General features: G+C 42.6%; 1 protein-coding gene across 1 annotated transcript in view; it reads left to right on the top strand.

The window, feature by feature from the left end:
• Positions 1–17467, top strand: part of GKAP1 (G kinase anchoring protein 1) — a 42056-nt gene that overhangs the window by 6156 nt on the left and 18433 nt on the right. The window contains exons 2-4 of the mRNA XM_006135863.4: positions 4675–4946; positions 10224–10367; positions 16323–16400. Coding sequence (XP_006135925.2) covers positions 4728–4946; positions 10224–10367; positions 16323–16400 — 441 coding nt within the window. The 5' untranslated portion in view covers positions 4675–4727. The remainder of the gene's footprint in view (positions 1–4674; positions 4947–10223; positions 10368–16322; positions 16401–17467) is intronic.

Below are 17467 nucleotides of genomic sequence, written 5' to 3'. Positions count from 1 at the left end.
AAAAATCACTTGTTCTTTCATATTTGGAGTAGTGAAGTTGGTTTTGCTGTGAAGAAAAATAATTAATTGCCAACTCTTGATTCATAGTTTCAGTATCTTCAGTCAAAAAACACTTTATCATTCAGTTTTCTGTAATGGTATACCTTAAATCCCTTCCTGCCTACCTACTATGAGTAACTACCATGTGTTTTAGTCCTACTTTAGGAAAAGTTTTTATGGAAGATCTGATCATCTTTCCATTGATTTTAAAACACACACATATTCCTTTTTTGAACTTGTGTGAGTCAGCTCTTTTCAGTTCCTGTGCAAAGTTCACACTACTTGTATCCATTTTCTGGAGAAAGGTCAGTGAGCTTCAAGTTCTTGTAGCTGATCCTTCCTTTTATAATCTTCCATAAGTAAACAGTGATCTTTTTGTCCTCATCCTAAATTCCTTTCCCAGCATGCCGATGGATGATCACCCTAATCAAGCAATCTATTATTTTTTCCAAGACCTCACTTGCATAATAAGATAATTCATTTTTACATCTTAATTTTACAAGAGAATTAAGTTTTACAGCTTAAATGTTATGAGGGTACTACCTTTTTGCCAAAATAGATTAGTAGTATATAAAAAAAATCTAGTTTTTTCAGTGCTTATGAAGAGAATCCAAGGATAAATGCCTTCATTTCCCAAAACCTATCCAAACAGACCAGTCTCAATAGAAAGGAGAATTACAATTTAGCAGAAGAGTACTTCTGAAACTTGTATTCTTTTCTATTAGGAGAGCAGTCCAGTGTGGACCTCCCCCCTTATTTCTAAGAAACAATATTTTTCCATACTTCAAGAAGGTTTTATCTTGGCTAATAACATATTGCTATATATATAGAGATAGATAGATATATGCTTTTTATACAGTACAGTATCACTACTCTACAACTGAATAACCTTGAATATAAAAGAATTCTTAATGACCCATCTTTGTCTCAGTAAATAGAATTAGCCTGTCTGCTAGTGCACAGTTTGTGCAGTGTTAGGTCTGATTCCTGATTATTTCAACCGCAGATCAGTCTCTGTTCAAGCAGCTTCTATATTTACTTTTTGAAGCAAATAGTCGAAGAAAAACCTCAACTTCACTCAGATACGCAAAGTGAACAAGTATTTTGATGGCTGTTGGGGACAATTCAAGGAATTGGTTTCAAATTAAGAGCTTTGAAGCACTCCCTCCTCTTCCCCTCCCCTTGCTGCCTCTTTCTGATAGAGGCAGCAAGGGGAGGAAGTGGTTAGGCAATTAGGGTGTTGACTATCCAATAAGCATTTGCTTATCGGATAGTTGACTAGTCGTTCACATCCCTAGCTGGGGGCAGAAGGAAGTTTGGAGGCTGGGTGAGGTTGGTAGGGGACCTACATGGAAGAAAGAGGTTAGAATCGGTGTAGTCACCATTGGGAACCTAGGGAATTCTGGAATAGGAGTCTAGACCTGTCCCTTGTAAGTACATCACACTAAAGGAGCTGGAGTTTGTGGTTTGTGGGATAGTCAGTGGAAAAGGGAAGGCAGTGATGGGGATGGCATGGTGTAGCCAGAGAAGAGCGGGGTGCTAGAGTATGTTGGTATGATGCAGAAATTGGGAAAAGGCAGATTAAAGGCAGCTGCAGTAGATGGTAATGGAGCAAAAGACAGTTAGAGATGTAAGGGATAGTGGCAGGCAGAAGGAGAGTTGTTGAGTGGGGAACAACATAGGAATTAAGGGGATGGAGTTAGAGGTAGGGTAAGAGAAACAAGAATAGGTGAGACGGAGTTAAGCAGTAGTGGTAGGTGAGAAGATGGGGCAGAAGTGGAGACTAACAAGTAAGAAAGGAAGAGGGCATTTAGGAGAGTAGGCAGAGTGAGTAGAAGGGAGAAACAGTCTTGCTGCAGCTGGGCTTGGCAGTGCAGAGCATATCAGCACAGGAGCCATAGCACCTCGCCCCATCCTGCCTTCAGGACCATCTGCATCCTTAAGGGCTCATTGACTTTCTTTTTTCCATAACTCAAGCACTGGAAAACAAGAGAGGGGTGGGTACACAGTGCCAATAGGGGTGAGGAGAGGTAATCTCTATTGGGCAGTTGAGGAACCAAGCCTTCTTCCTGCCTCCGTCTGTTTCAGTTGTCGAGATCCAGCTCTCTGCCCATTCTGATCCCCCTTCCAAAGAAAAAGCAAATGGAGCAGTGCTGAAGAGGCCAAGTCAAAAGAGGAGAAGGCTGCACCCTGGGAGGACTGGCATCCCTGCTGGATACAACCTTCTCCTAACCCCAGCTCTTCAGCATGGCTGTGTCCAACAGGGGAAGCAGATGGGGTTCTGTGCGACTCAAGGATCTCTTGATGCCAGCTGACTGGGATATAAAAAGATCATCATAATCAGTAGGAGATGTTTGCATAGGAAGTATATTAGATGTTACGTATTTACGCTGACAGTTATGTTCTCTAGGCCTCGTAGTTCAAGGCAAGTCACATTGTATATTGAGTGTCTTAGAACAGAGATGTATTAGCATAACGAGTCGAAAGGTAATGAAGAGTTTGTAGAGATTTCAGAAGGGAGATTAACAGGAAGAGGTAAGGGGGGAGGAGATGGGAGAGAGCATCCTGTTTTTGGGTGAAGATCAAAGGCCTGGTCTGTTGTATATCTGGGGGTGTGGTGAGAGACTCTGGCATCCTTGTGAAGACAGGCTGCATGAGGCTTGATTTTTGTGAAAGGGGGATCTCAGCCATCCAAGTTGAAAACACTGGGGGAAAAGACTTTAGGTAAGCTCTTGTGTAGCAGATATGTGACTGTCCTCTGAATTAATTTGACACTCTAGAAAGTGTTATGTCTGTTTTATATCTAACCATTTGTTTCTAGAGATTCAAATCATTAAAAGATTATTGGACTTTGATGATAAACTTGTTCTTGTTTTCACTATAAATATATCTAAGGGCTGTGTGTTAAGCAGAGTGTTAATCTTGAATTGAGTCTTGTAAGATGGGAGCAGAGGATTTGAGGTATTGTGAGTGAGCACTCCAGAGCGACACTTGGAGGACTGGAGGGTGTACCTATGAACAACCTAGGCAAATACAGTGAGTCCTGGGAGACCTTGAAGGCAGTGCTTATGTTTGCCAGAGGTGGTTGGAGTCAGGGAGCTGTTCCACAGCAGAAACAGACAAAAGTCCTTTGTGCTAATGGCAAGTGGTATAGCAAAGGGCCTTGCAGCCCTCGGTACCCCTGGGAAGCATCACATTGTGGTAAGCACTGGGGTCAAGACTGGACTCTCTCCGGCAGGAAGGCTAGTACTCCTGGGATGCAACCTTCTCCTTCCTGTTTGCAGAATCCCTGCTGGCCTCCCCAAAATGGGAGGGTAACTGGTTGATGGCTGCTACAGCTGTGTCAGTTGGGGAGCGTGATTCTCACTGACTGAAACCACTTGCATAGAGCTCACCTGTTTCATTTGTCATACAGAGCTGCCATCTGCCCTTCACCAGTTCCTCTTGCTACCTGATTGCATCAAACCCTTTCTTCCCCATTATTGGTAAATCATCTCTATTTCTTCTTCAAGGAGCCTCTGCACTAGATAAATGTCACTTTGCTGGCACACCTTAGATGCATTTATATATTTGAAATCTGTAGAACTGCAACCTAAAGCTCATGGAACACCATTAATAAAGCTTTATTCCCTACATTTTGCCTCAAGATCTGTTACAACAAAGTTTGGGGTAACAGTATTACACGCTACATCTAGACTGCCTCTCTTTTTTGGAGAAAGATATGCAAATTGTGCTCCGCAATTTGCGTGCCTTTTTCCGATTGTTTTTTCAGAAGAGGCTTTTCTGAAATTTGGCCCGTCTACACTGGACCAAATTTTAGAAAAACCTTCTCTTTTGGAAGAGCCCGTATTCCTCATTTTATGAGGAATACAGGGCTTCCGAGAGAACGCCTCTGCTTTTCTGCAAAAAATGTCAGAGGAGCAGACGCGTTCCCTGGTCGCTGTGGAGTTTTTCCGGGACACCTCTGCAGTCTAGACATAGCCTCAATCATTATAAAGGCTCAGCTTTCTGTGTGGAAGCATATTGTTTGATAAAATTTCTAGTAAGTAGGAATGTACCTGCTTCTTGAAGAAGAAACAGAGGTTATGTATCAATAACTGGAGTTCTTTGAGATGAGCTTGCTTTCACAAATTCATACTACCAAGGACCCCCTTCCCTTTCCTGGAATTATATCTCTTTGCAGGACTCTTAGGTTTAGGTCAAAGGAGCTAAAGCTGTGGGGATGCTGTGGCTCCCAGAACATTAACAATAGTGAGAGAGGCAGGCATGTGCCACAGTAGGTACTGCTTCTAGAAGATTGCTGCATTGTTGCTACAGCTCCTAAAAGCATAAATGTGCACAGTGGCTCATCTCAAAGAACTGTAGTTACTGGTAAGAAGCCTTCACTTTCACTGTTTTTGTTCATGTACTAGTACCAAAACATTACATTACAATTATTAAATTATCAAAATAATTAATTCAAAAGTAAAATGAGTCACTGTTTTATCCTGAAGCCTTTTATCCCCAAATTACGTAAAGCTTGTATAACTGCCAGGTCTGAATTGTTGATGTGAAGGCATGTACTATTGAAAAAAGCTTTTTTGTAAAGCAGAATGGTGTGATTCCTTCACTTTTTTTTTGTTGCTACATTCCCAGGAAGCATTTTCTTTGAATAAGAAGTCCTCCTCAAAATAATCTCAAACCATACAATGGCCTCAGCTGTAATCAGTTCAGTTCCCACCACTGCATCTCGCTTTGCTCTATTACAAGTGGATAGTGGTAGTGGTTCTGATTCAGAGACTGGAAAGGGAAGAAGTGGTCGAGGTGCTGGGAAGTCTCAAGCTTCAGGGGGAAAATCAACTACAAATGAAAAGAAGAAAGAAAAGAGGAGAAAAAAGAAGGAACAGCAGCAGAGCGAGGCTAACGAGGTAGAGAGGCTGTTATATTTTCAGTAACATATAAGGTGTCCAGTTATGACAGTTACCTGTATGCCTTGGGTCAATTGTTTATCTGTTAGCTAAGTAATGTGGCTATTTTTATTGCTTTTTATGTGTTACTTTTGTAAAACAAAAATTTCAGTCAGTCATTAAAAGGTATCATTTAAAATTTTTAAATTGTCCTTAAAACTTTGTTAAAGTTCAGTCACAACTAGACTTCTTTAAATGTGGGAGGCTCTTGACTAATCAAACATTTACTTATACATTTACATGAAAATAAGTTGAGTTTCTTACATTTTCCCATTTCCTGATCACAGATCCTATTCTGCTAGTGATATAGGACGGACTGAGAAACAGTCATTTTTTGGAAGCAGAGGTTGGCATCTTTGCATTCCAGTAGGATTTTGCCTTACAGTCAGAAAGAGATGGAGAGACCATAGAACAAGTTGGCAGAATCATAGGGGCTACGTCTACACTGGCCCCTAATTCCGGAAAAGTCATGCAAAGCAGGTAAGTCAGAATAGGGAAATCCGTGGGGGATTTAAATAAACATGTCCGCCGCTTTTTTCCGGCTTGGGGAAAAGCCGGAAAAAAGCGTCTAGACTGGCGCGATCCTCCGGAATAAAGCCCTTTTCCGGAGGATCTCTTATTCCTACCTTCAGGCTTTATTCCGGAGGATCGCGCCAGTCTAGACGCTTTTTTCCGGCTTTTCCCCAAGCCGGAAAAAAAGCGGTGGACATGTTTATTTAAATCCGCGGGGGATATTTAAATCCCCCGTGGATTTCCCTATTCTGACTTACCTGCTTTGCATGACTTTTCCGGAATTAGGGGCCAGTGTAGACGTAGCCAGGTTGTGGGGCTAGAAATGAGGTATGCGGCAGATTTGCTTTGAGCTGGAATAGTTGTTTCTAAACTGGCGCGTAAGGGAGCAGAGGCTGTTGAGTACAGCTGAAGCCAGTAAAGAATGTAATCCTAAGCAGGAAGGAACTAGAAGAGGGACAGGAGACTTACTATTTTAAAAATGGAGAGAAACTGGATAGAAGATAATCCTGTGACAGTATGGAGAAGAAGTGATGATTGTATTGTCCCTTTCTTATTAGTATTTTTTGTGCTGAAAGCATTGATTACATAGCCCTTAAGGTAAGAGGACTGTGGTTTCTTCCTCACTGCTCACTGTTGGCACTTCCATCCACTGCTCTTTTCGGGTTCCTGTTCGGTGACTATTTACCATTCACCAAGTTCTGGCTGTTAGCCAGGGCTTGCCAGATCTTAGCCCTGGCACCTCTAAGCTTGTCATTTCATAGCCCCAGCACCTCTGGTCTGACTGCCCCAGGTATGAAAGTAGAAGAAAAGATTGTTTGAGCCTTGGCACTCAATTGCTTGAGCCTCAGCACCTCTTTCGTTACAAATTAAGCATTGCTGTTAGCCTCTTCTCACTGGTGGTTCTATAATAGTTGCCCTCAAAAGTGGCTCTTTTATTTCCATTATCTGTGAGGTTCTGCCGCTTCTGTAAAGAGACTATACAGGACACTTGCAGCAAAATTCCTGCCTTGTGAGAGAGAGATCCATGTTAGCTACAATGGGGCTGCAGTGAGGAACAGCGATGATTAAAAAAAACAGGTAATTGGTAACCATGTAATGACTGAAAATTTTAGCGGTTACACAGTTGCATGCACCTGCAGCCCTGGCTGGCAGCCAGCTCTCCGGGATCCAGTACATGCCGGGAGCCAGCTTTTAAGCCAGCTCCTGGCATGTACCAGCTGTCTACTCCCACCCCACTCCTAGGTTGTTGCCCTGTGCTGTGGGTGTGGGGTGGCAGCTGGCTCCCTGGGAGCAGGGCGGGAGCCTGCATGTAACTGTTCATGGTAACCAATAAGCCCAGGCTTATTGGTTAACCATGGAAACAGATATCTTATTACATCCCTAGTGAGGAAGTGGTGAATATTTATTGGAGAAAGACACTAAACCCTTTATGAAAAAAGTCTCAAATTATTTAGCAGGAGCCTCCCATGTTTTAAAGATGAAATAAAGGGAGTACAAGCTACATTTTAAATTCTTTTAAAGGTAAAAAACAGGAATCTAGAAGTATTTTGCCATCTAATTTCTGAGATGAGGTGAGATCCATTCATCATAATATCCTTGTATTTCCTTGTTTCATCATAGTGTATGTATGCTGATAAAATCTTTTAAAATGCCCTTTAAAGTAGTTAATATATAAAAAGGAAAGAGGATACTTGCTAGTAATGGCTCTCCAAATCTGTACATTGCAACTGCAGATCCAAATTGTTGGACTTGCATACCATGATTAATGGAATTCCTTAAACAACTGTTTTAGATTTTAGGTTCTAGAATTGATAAAATAAAACTTCCCATATCCTGGCTATCCCTCGGTTTCGCTGTCCACTAGCTTCAGTGAATTTGTAACCCATACTTTCCCCTGCTTTGGGATACTCTTCATAGTTACATTTTTTGATGGTTAAGTTGTTGAAAATAGTTACTTGGAAAAATAATAAACATAAACAAAGTTTCTGAAATGTTAGACATGAACCAAGTTATCCAGTGTCTAAAATGCCCAAGAATGATCATTTGAGGATGGGATGTCCAATTTGATTACTTGTCTCCAACTAGCATGTAGCAAAAACAGTTGTAGGCTTTATAAAGCTTTTGCATTTCAGAGACTATCCTGTGGTAGGTGTTGCAATTCCTAGTTGTTGAAATCTTTGAACTATATTCTCCATCTTTTCCCAAAAAGAAGTCCTTTTGGCAAAGAAGACTCTGTCCTGTCCAGAGTCAAGAGCTTTTAATATTTCAGCACTAACTGTTAGAATACAATTTCCTCAAGTAGAGCAGCAGAGTTTTCCAAGGGGTTTGAGGTCTCTTCAGTGCCTCCATCTACTAAGAAAAAAATTGGGAAGCAACAGCCTTTCATTTGTGTCTGCGACTCTGTGCAGGAATTGAATTCTTTTTTGTCCCCTGACACTGATAACATTCTGTGATTCAAGAGGATCTGAAAATTATTCTAAGAGGAGTGTAAGATGGCTAGAACCATTAGCTGTGCCTGACATCAAGATGTAAAATCCCGATTAATCAGTTAACCAGTTAAACATTAGGTTTAACCAGTTAACCGATTAAGCGGGATCCGTGCATGGGGGCTGGCAGCAGGATCTGGCAGCCCTCTAAGTACAGGTGGAGGGGGCAGCTTCTGCTCCTGGCCCCAAATGCTTTGGGCTACCGCTGTCAGCCCCACCACATGGGGGAGCCAGCAGTCCCAAGCATGGGGGGCCAGCTCCTGCTCCCAGCACCTGTGAATATAGAGCAGCCAGCTTCTGCTCCTGGCCCCCACAGGGCTGGAGCAGCTCTCTACCCACAGTGGATTGTGGGTGGGGAGGTTGTTCCCAGGTATAATTTGACCAAGTAATTATTAGGTACTGGTTAACTGGTTATTTGTTCACATCTGTAGTCTGAAGAGTTCTCTGAACTGGCTTCCCTGGCATTGTCTACCAATCCTATACAGGCGTTGCAAAGAACAATATCTCCTTAGAATTGATACCTACTTGTAGCAATAGTAGGCAAAACAGTTTTGGGAAGGTGCATTTTTTAAAACTGATTTTTTTCAATGTTGCAGATGCAATATTAACTTGAACATTTTCTGATTGGAGCGGGGGGGGGGGGGGGGGGGAACATGCCTAGCCTTGGTGCTTCAACATTATCAATACCATCTTGTTTAATAGTTTATATATACATATGTATATTTAAGAATTATTAATTTGAGTGAAAATATCATCTAATGTTACACGATCTAAGATACAATTGTAAGGACTGACTTATACATCAGACTCTGAAGGATGTCATCTGTGGTCCAGAAAAATCACATTTCCCCATCCCCAGTGAAACAGTCATTCAGAATTAGAATTAGTTGCATAGTAAGGCTCTTAATTCTGTATTTGAAACATCTGGCACTGACTTTTGTTCATGAAAATACGTAACTGAGTGGACAGGTAGTCTTTTTGCTATGGTATTTCCTATGTCTATGTATTACTATTGTTTTTATTTTTTAAATGTAGTATAAAGTTAGGGCTGGGAGGACAACCATGCACTTTAAAGGTGAACTATGAAATTCCTGGCTTTTGAGTTGGAGAGTCTTTAATGTTACTTTTCATTATTTTGTAGTTATCCAAGGTATCTATCACCGTGGTATTCACATGCCAGAAAACAATTATAAAAATAACTCTTCAGATTGAAGTAGTACTTAACACATGCTTGACTTAATTAAGAAGAGCTGTGTAATTTGAAAGCTTAGGGTTTTTTTTCCAACAACAGATGTGATACTACCTCACTCACCTTGTCTTTCTATTATCTGAGTCTGACACTGCATCCACTGTTTATGGGTGCTGTGTCAGATCCAGGATATTAGAAAGACAAGGTGGGTGAGGTAGTATCACTTCTGTTGTAAACATCATAATAATCAGCTAATGAAACTACTTCAGCTGCATTTGTTTAAGTAATTGGTGAAATGAAAAGTTGACTGAAGGCTTAGGCTGATGTAAGTTATAGGCAGATCCTAAGGCTATGTCTACACTAGAGACCTTACAGTGGCACAGCTTGTGCAACTGCTCTGTACTGAAGAGAAAGAGCTTTCCCGTCAACCTAAACCTCCCCCTACAAGTGGCAGTAGCTATGTCAGCATGAGAAGCTAAATACACTACCATTTATGCTGGTGAAACTTAAATTGCTTGAGGTGTGGCTTTTTCACATCCCTTAGCAACATAAGTTTTGTCTACGTTAGGGGTGTGTCTAGACTACAGGGTTTTGTCGACAAAAGTGGACTTTTGTCGACAAAACTATACCTGCATCCACACTGCCTTTGAGTTATGTCAACATAACATCGACAAAACTCAGCAGTTTTGTCGACATATGTAAACCTCATTCTACGAGGAATAACGCCTTTTGTTGACAGAGTTCTGTCGATAGAAGGCATTATTACATCTACACTGTCCTTTGCGTCCACACTGTTATGTCGACAAAGCGGCTTGCTTTGTCGACAGAACTGGATGTAGTCTAGACGCTCTTTGTCGACAGAAGTTTTGTCGACAGTATCTGTTGACAAAACTTCTGTCAACAAAACCCTGTAGTCTTAGACATACCCTAGTAGTGTAGACATGGCCTAAATGTGTAAGAGAACCCAACTAGCATATTGTTGCTGTACAATCACAAATATTCTAGTAAATAGCAGCACATTGATTTATATTCCTGATTCTTGCTTTGTAGCTCCGAAATCTTGCTTTTAAAAAGATTCCTCAGAAATCCTTGCATGGAGGCTGTCTGTCTCAACATGAACAAACATTGCACAATCCAATGCAGAAGGACTCTCAGGAAGAAAATTGGCAAGAATGGAGACAAAGAGATGAACAGGTAAACTTTGTTATATCAAATTATTTTATTTGGTTGTCTTGCAGAATAATACGAACTTCAGAGCTAAATGTGAGAGAAATAGCTATGGCTGAGATTTTTCAAAGCAGCTTATGGGCTGTCATTCATCTTCCAAACATTTTAATGAGTTGAGGTAGATACGGTAATCTTTTATAGGAACAGCTTCTTTTATGAAAGAGACCAAAATACTACCTTACCAACCTTGTTTGTCTAATATCCTGAGTCAACATGGCTAAAACTGCAAACAAAAATGTTAAGGGATGGCATAAGTGTATACATACCCTGCTCTGCTCAACTTTTACATTTAAATCTGGTGTATTTCTTTGCTATAATAATATTTTGAAGTTCCTTTTTCATCACCCTTTTTATCAATACAGCATTTCTGTTGGTTTTTTCTTCTTGATCCTCTGATGGGTTGAGTTTACTCTCAAATCCAGATCTTTTGAATAGCAGCACACCTAACAAGCCATTATGTTGTGAAGAATAGTCTCCTCTATCAATGCAAGATGTCTGCTAATTGCCATATATAACCCCTAATTCTTCTTCGAATCAGGGATTATTTATGTCAATGTGGGTGCTCCACATTAGGTCGGTGTGCTGCCACCGAGCCTCATAGTAGAGTTTTTGTAGCAGTATCCTGGGGCCGTGCACCCGCACACCAGCAGCCGCGCACTGTTAGGCTGCAGGTACCGGGTATGCACGAGCCTCCCCTCCCACTCCTCAGTTCCTTCTCTGCCACCTCCAGCTACAGATGGATTCAGCAGTGCGCCCTAGCTTCTTCATGTTTGGATGATTATACTTCTTAAAACCAATAAAAGTCATTATAGTAGTTTAGTTAGTGAGTTTAAATACTTAGTTAATTACTTTGTTAGTTTAAAAAAAATCTAGATTAGTATAAGGGTTTTTTTTTTTCTCCCAGTTAATCCCTTTTTGCAATCTCTGACTGATTCCACAGGCATGCCTGGCTCACCGTGGTTTAAGTGCTCCACCTCATGTAAAGAGCTTATCCCGATATTGGACGGTCACTCACAATGCGTCCACTGCCTCGGAGAGCAGCATAACGCTCGGAAATGCCCTCATTGTGCAAACTTAAAATTGTTGGCAGAGAAAGACAGCTCTCCAGCTCAAGTTATTTTTTTATTGGAAAACTCGCTTAGATCAGCCTCTGATCTGGACCAGCAGCCTAAGGAACTTAAGCAGTGGAGATCCAGAAAGCTCGCCAAAAAAGTGAGCCTCTTCAGCATATCAAGAGGCTATGGCACCAAAGTAGCCGTCTCCTTCACGGCCGGTGCTAAGAGCAATGCTGGCACCATGCCGCAGCATGTATGATGTCGCTGGCATCTTTGGAATGCCCAGTGGAGACGAACAGCGCGCTTGTGCTAAATTGCGCTCTGAGGCGACAGGCTCCAGTTGCCTGCCTCATTAGCTGCAGCACCATCCGGCAATGATACAATCTTGCTGACGCAGCATGAGAGCACAGTGCCGATCACATTAACAGGCACCTCAACTGCCTCCAAAGAGGCGCCTGATGCGGCACAACTGCCCTTGGCACTGAGGCATGATTCAGAGCCTCAAATAGTCTCTGTGCCGCCTACTATGGCACCGACAGCACCTGTTGGGCATTACACTCAACACAGAGACACATTAGTCTCATCTACTTTTAACTCACCATTTTTTACAAGCTGAGCGCTCTCTGCCATGTTCACATCACAGAAATCACTCTCTCAGGAAAAATTTCATCCCAATCTGATGACGACTTCTCTGTGGGTTTTTTCACCAGAGAATTCTCCTTACATGGCTCAGAGTATTTACTCTTCCAGATTGGGAATATGCCTTCATATTATGGCAATCCCTGGGTACCTCCACCTGAGCCTTACCCCTACTGCCAATACTGGTACAAATAGCAATACTATCACAAACACAAGCATGGCCAGAAACGACAGAGTGCAATATTCCCCCTCCAAACAAATACAAGAAGGGGATCCACTCACATAGGAGGCAGTACCCCTTTCTGACCCAAATAACCTCTCCAGTGGATGGAGGGTCGCTGGCCCCAGCTTCAGTTACTTCAGACAACACTGCACATTTCTGAGACCTTTTTGAATTTGTATCTGCGGAATTAAACATTGCTCTTCATGAGGTTTTGGAAAATCGGCATGAGCTAACAGACAAACTGCACTCAGTGACACCATCAAAAATACCATTGCCTATTAATCCAGCAATAATGGAACTGGCAAAGATGGTGTGGCAAACTCTGGCATCAATCTTTTCGATGGCTAAGAGAACTGGTGATAAATATTATGTCCCACCTAGGGTTCTGAAATTTTTTTCTCACCCAGCACCACATTCCCTGGTGGTGGAAGCTGCACAGCTAAAATTAAATCAGGATATACTGGTATTGTTACTATCCGGCCATGATAGCAAAAGGTTTGATGCATTCCGGCGTAACACACGTCAATTTACAATTTTGCATTTCAAATTACACAGCTTTATTGAGCAAATATGATTACAAGAAATTATTCCAAACTGAACGAGTTTATTACATACATCCTTGAGGACAAAAGGCAACACTACAAAGCGCACTGGTATTCAAGGGTCACACGATTTCAAGAACGGCATTACAGGCCGCCTTACATGCTGCTAACATGGCTGCACATTCTACAGTAATAGCGGTAGTAATAAGGAGGGCATAATGGTTTATTTCCACTCCATTCCTCCAGGGAGATTGAGTCTACAGTAGATGATCTGCCTTTCGACAGCCAGAAGTTGTTTGCAGCTAACACCAATGAAATTCTCCACTCCATGAAAGATTCCAGAGTGACACTTCGGTCTTTGGGGATCCACAACCAAATACCTATATTGCCTTCTTCTAGGTATCAGCCCTACTTGAGACCTCGATACCCTCCATATGCACAACACTACAATAGACAAGACCAGCAGCAACAGAACAGAGGCAGAAACTAACAACAATGCCGTTCCTCTACCCATTCCCAACAGTCATAGCAGTCCAGCAAGCAAACTTGGTCATCAGATCAAGGGTCTAGAGAGCCTCTCACCTATTCCAATGCCATCGACACAAGCAAATCTCTTCTAGCATTGATTGTTGTCCTTCAACAACTGGCAACGTATAACCTCTGATAGATGGCTCCTGCAGATAATTGATAAAGGCTACCTTATTCCCTTTGTATCCATATCCCCTTTTCACCCCCCTTCTCTGTCCCTTTTCAGAGACTACTATCATGAGATCCTTCTTCTATAAGAAGTAGCACACCTCTTACACGTAGGGGTGGTTGAACCAATCTCCACACAATTTAGGAGCAAGGGGTTCTACTCCCATTACTTCTTGACTGAATAAAGGTCGGCAGGCTGGAGGCCCATTCTAGACCTTCGAGCCCTCAGTACATTCATTCAGAAACAAAATTCAGGATGGTAATGCTTGCTACCATATTACTGGTGTTGAAACAGGATGATTGGTTCTCCTCCCTTGACTTGGAAGATGTGTACTTTCATGTTGCCACCCACTCTACTCAGAGGCATTTTTATTTTCTTGCTTTTGTTGGAGATTCTCAACATTACCAATAAAAAGTACTTCCATTTGGACTCTCTATGGTCTTCTCAAAGCCAATGGTGGTTGTTGCAGTGTACCTGAGGAAACAAAGAATTATCATATTTCCTTACATACATGACTGCCTCCTCAAGCGCACTCACACAACGATTCCTGCCATTCTCTGTTGGTTATAGGACACCTATTTGGACACCTGGGCCTTCAGGTGAACGAAACCAAATGGTTGTTCTCTCCTGCACAAAACATACAGTTTTTATAGGAGCATTCCTCAATTTGACAACGACCACCTCATCCCTGCATACAGACCATTTCTAAAAAATTGTGGCCTTGGTAAATACCTTACGGTCCAGCCCCTGCACAACGGCACTCAAATGTCTTCGGCTGGTGGGGCATATGGCAGTTCGCAACTTTGTAGTCAGCATTGCGCATCTGCACATGAGATGTTTACAGAGCTTACTGGGACAGGTGTACATGCCCAATGTCCATCGGCTATCCAAATCCATAGCCCTTCCAAAGATAGCAAATGAATCCTTACGCTGGAGGCTGAGCTCATGGAACCTTGGTTTCGGAGTCCCCTTCCGCCCACCAGAAGCATCTGTCTCGATGACAGATTTATCTCATACAGGATGGGCCATTCACTTGCGACATCATACCTGCGAGGGCCTGCGGTCCAGCACTGACAAGAACTTGCACATAAATGTCCTAGAATCGCGGGCAGTGAGGAATGCATGCATCAGATTCCTCCCATTCATCGCCAATGGACACATCAGTGTGTACAATGTCATAGCAATGTTTTTACATAAATCATCACTGAAGAGCCCGATCTTGAGCACTTTGCACAGAGGCCATAGCACTTACGAACTGGTTCCTGAAATATAAAACAATTATCACCACAGTGCATCTCCAGGCGCCCTGACTACAACAGCAGCTGCACTCAGCAGAGTCGAACATGTATCGGTCGAACATGAGTGGCAAATGAACCCGCACGTATTGGCGGACATCTTCCACTTGTGGGGGAGTCACCCTACCAATAGCCTACACCCCCTATTCTGTTCCAGGGCAGGAATAGGCAAGGGATCAATGGGAGATGCTTTCCTCATTGTGTGAACATATCACCTATTCTACACTTTTCCTCCTGTACTCCTATTGAACAGGGAGAGGGCTCATCTCATACTTACAGCACCAGCATGGCCACACCAGCCATGGTTTCTCTTCCTAGTGGTGATGTCCCGTGCCCCACTGATCCACTTACCTTGCGTGAGGGATCTCCTCCTTTACCCAGGCTCCCACAATGGCCATCTGACTCTCCATTCACTACACCTGAAGGCGTGACACCTGGATGGTTCTCTGACCTAGAGTTGACCTCAAGTACAAATGGTCCTTCTACACAGTAAGGCGCAGAGCACCCACAAGTATTACCTTCAGAAATGGAAAAGATTGTCAACGTGGTGTGCTCGTCACCAGCTGGTTCCTTCAACATCCTCCTTACTTACCATCCTTAACTATCTTCTGCTCCTTAAACAAGCGGTCCTCACAATAAGTTCCATTAAAGTTCACCTTGCAGCTATTACCACGTTGCACTCTAAGGTAGATGACTCGTCCATATTTGCTCATGCACTCACTGAGGTTCTTAAAGGGCCTGCAGGCACTCTGTCCAAATATCAGTCCACCAATACAACTCGGAGACCTGCATTTAGTATTGAATGATCTAACTAGACACCTGTCAAACTAATGGCAATCACCTCATTATTACACTTGTCCATGAAAACTGTTTTTGCTTGTAGCTATTACCTCAGCCAGACGGTTAGGAGAGATCACAGCCCTAATGGTGGATTCCCCCATACACAACCTTTTTTAAAGACAAGGCCACGTTGCGTATCCATCCCAAATTCCTCCCCAAAGTACACTCATCCTTCCACATCAACCGAACAATATACCTGTCCACCTTCTTCCTCAAACCACACGCCAACTCTTTCGAGATGAAAATGCATGCTCTTGACCGACACAGAACACTCTTTTTACAAGCAGCGAACAAGACCATTCCGAGTGTCTCCCAGACTATTTGTTTCAATACCAAACCGCAATAAGGGCGGTGAACTCACTTAGTCACTAAGTAGTGCATATTTTCACTCAGAGTTTTGAGTGATGTGTGTTTCTGCCAATAAGGTATTCTACCAGCTATAATGCAAATGTATTTAGTTCTCCTTACTGGTTCAGTTCATCATATTAGCAAGAACATGTTGACAGCAGCCATAACATTCCATAGGCTAAAATTAAGTTTTAAAGGTTTGCAATTGACCGTTTTTGCTTTTTATTAATAAAATCGAACAAAAACCTTGTCATGAGTTCCTGTGTTAATTTTGTTTCTTCAGCTGACAATCAAAATGTTTGAAGCAGATCTTGAAAAAGCATTACTGCTAAGCAAACTGGAATATGAAGAGCATAAAAAGGTATTTACTGGCTTCATTCTGACCTGAAAATTTGCAAGATTTGATCTTTGTCAAGTTCTAGATAAAGGAGACTAATAATTTGGTTTCCACAGAATTTCTTGTAAGCTAATTCTTTAGTTTTTTAATAGCCAAAGGTTTACTAAGAATTGAAAGAATCATTTGAAAGTTGAGGGAAAGCACAAAAGTCCATATTTACAGTCTGACAGTATTAAAGGTGACAATGAGTTTGTGCCCTCTTTGCTGCTTTGATATATGAAGATGTTTGTTTTCACCTTAGAAATAGGTGCTAAACCTCTTTGTTCCATGTAAGTAGAAGGCATGTGTGTGTGTTTATTTTATTTATTGGTTTTAGTAGGGGGGCTCTGGAGAGATCTTAGAGCGGGGGTCTCAAACTGACCCCATAGTTGTGCAGTCAGGCCCAGAGCCTGTCTGTTCCCAGTCCCCATTTCCCGCCCCTTCGTGCCATCACCCCACTCTTCCCCATTTCACCCCTTTCCTTGAGGGAGCATCCTCTGGGATTACCGGGGAGATCTAATGCAGGGTAGTAGCAGCGGTTGGCCTCTCTGCACTGGAGACAGGATACCATAGGGAGGATGGTGGCAGGAAGGAGTGGAGCTTGGAGGATAGGAAAGGTAGCTCCTCTCCCTAGCCTGCTGGAGATGGCCTGAGGGCTGAGAGTTTGAGACCCCTGTGCTAGAGATCATAGAACTGAAGAGGAGAGGGAGCTTTTTTAGGTCTGAGTTGAAATGGTAAATGTTGAATCTTTTACAATGTGGTGCCCAACCAGTTCTGAAACTGCTATAGCGAACTAGTCACACTCAACTAGCATGTGGCTAGTGTGTTGTACAGCGCAGCTTTAACATCTTTTCTCACAATTATTTGACTTGCATAGATAATAGTTTTGAACAGGATGACTAAAAATTCCTGCCTCCTGCTGGCTAGCTACTGCCCCAGCAGGCACCCTGCGCTCCCCCCCCCCCCCCCTCCCCTGCAGCCCGATCAGGCTGCTCACCAAGCTGTTCCTGGCTCCCTAGCCAGCTGGGCTGCCACGAGGCTCTGGCCATGCT

Source organism: Pelodiscus sinensis, chromosome 6, assembly GCF_049634645.1.
Source record: "Pelodiscus sinensis isolate JC-2024 chromosome 6, ASM4963464v1, whole genome shotgun sequence".
Taxonomy (NCBI): Eukaryota; Metazoa; Chordata; order Testudines; family Trionychidae; genus Pelodiscus; species Pelodiscus sinensis.
Note: the sequence above shows the minus strand (reverse complement) of the source record. Positions and strands in the feature narration are given on the sequence as shown.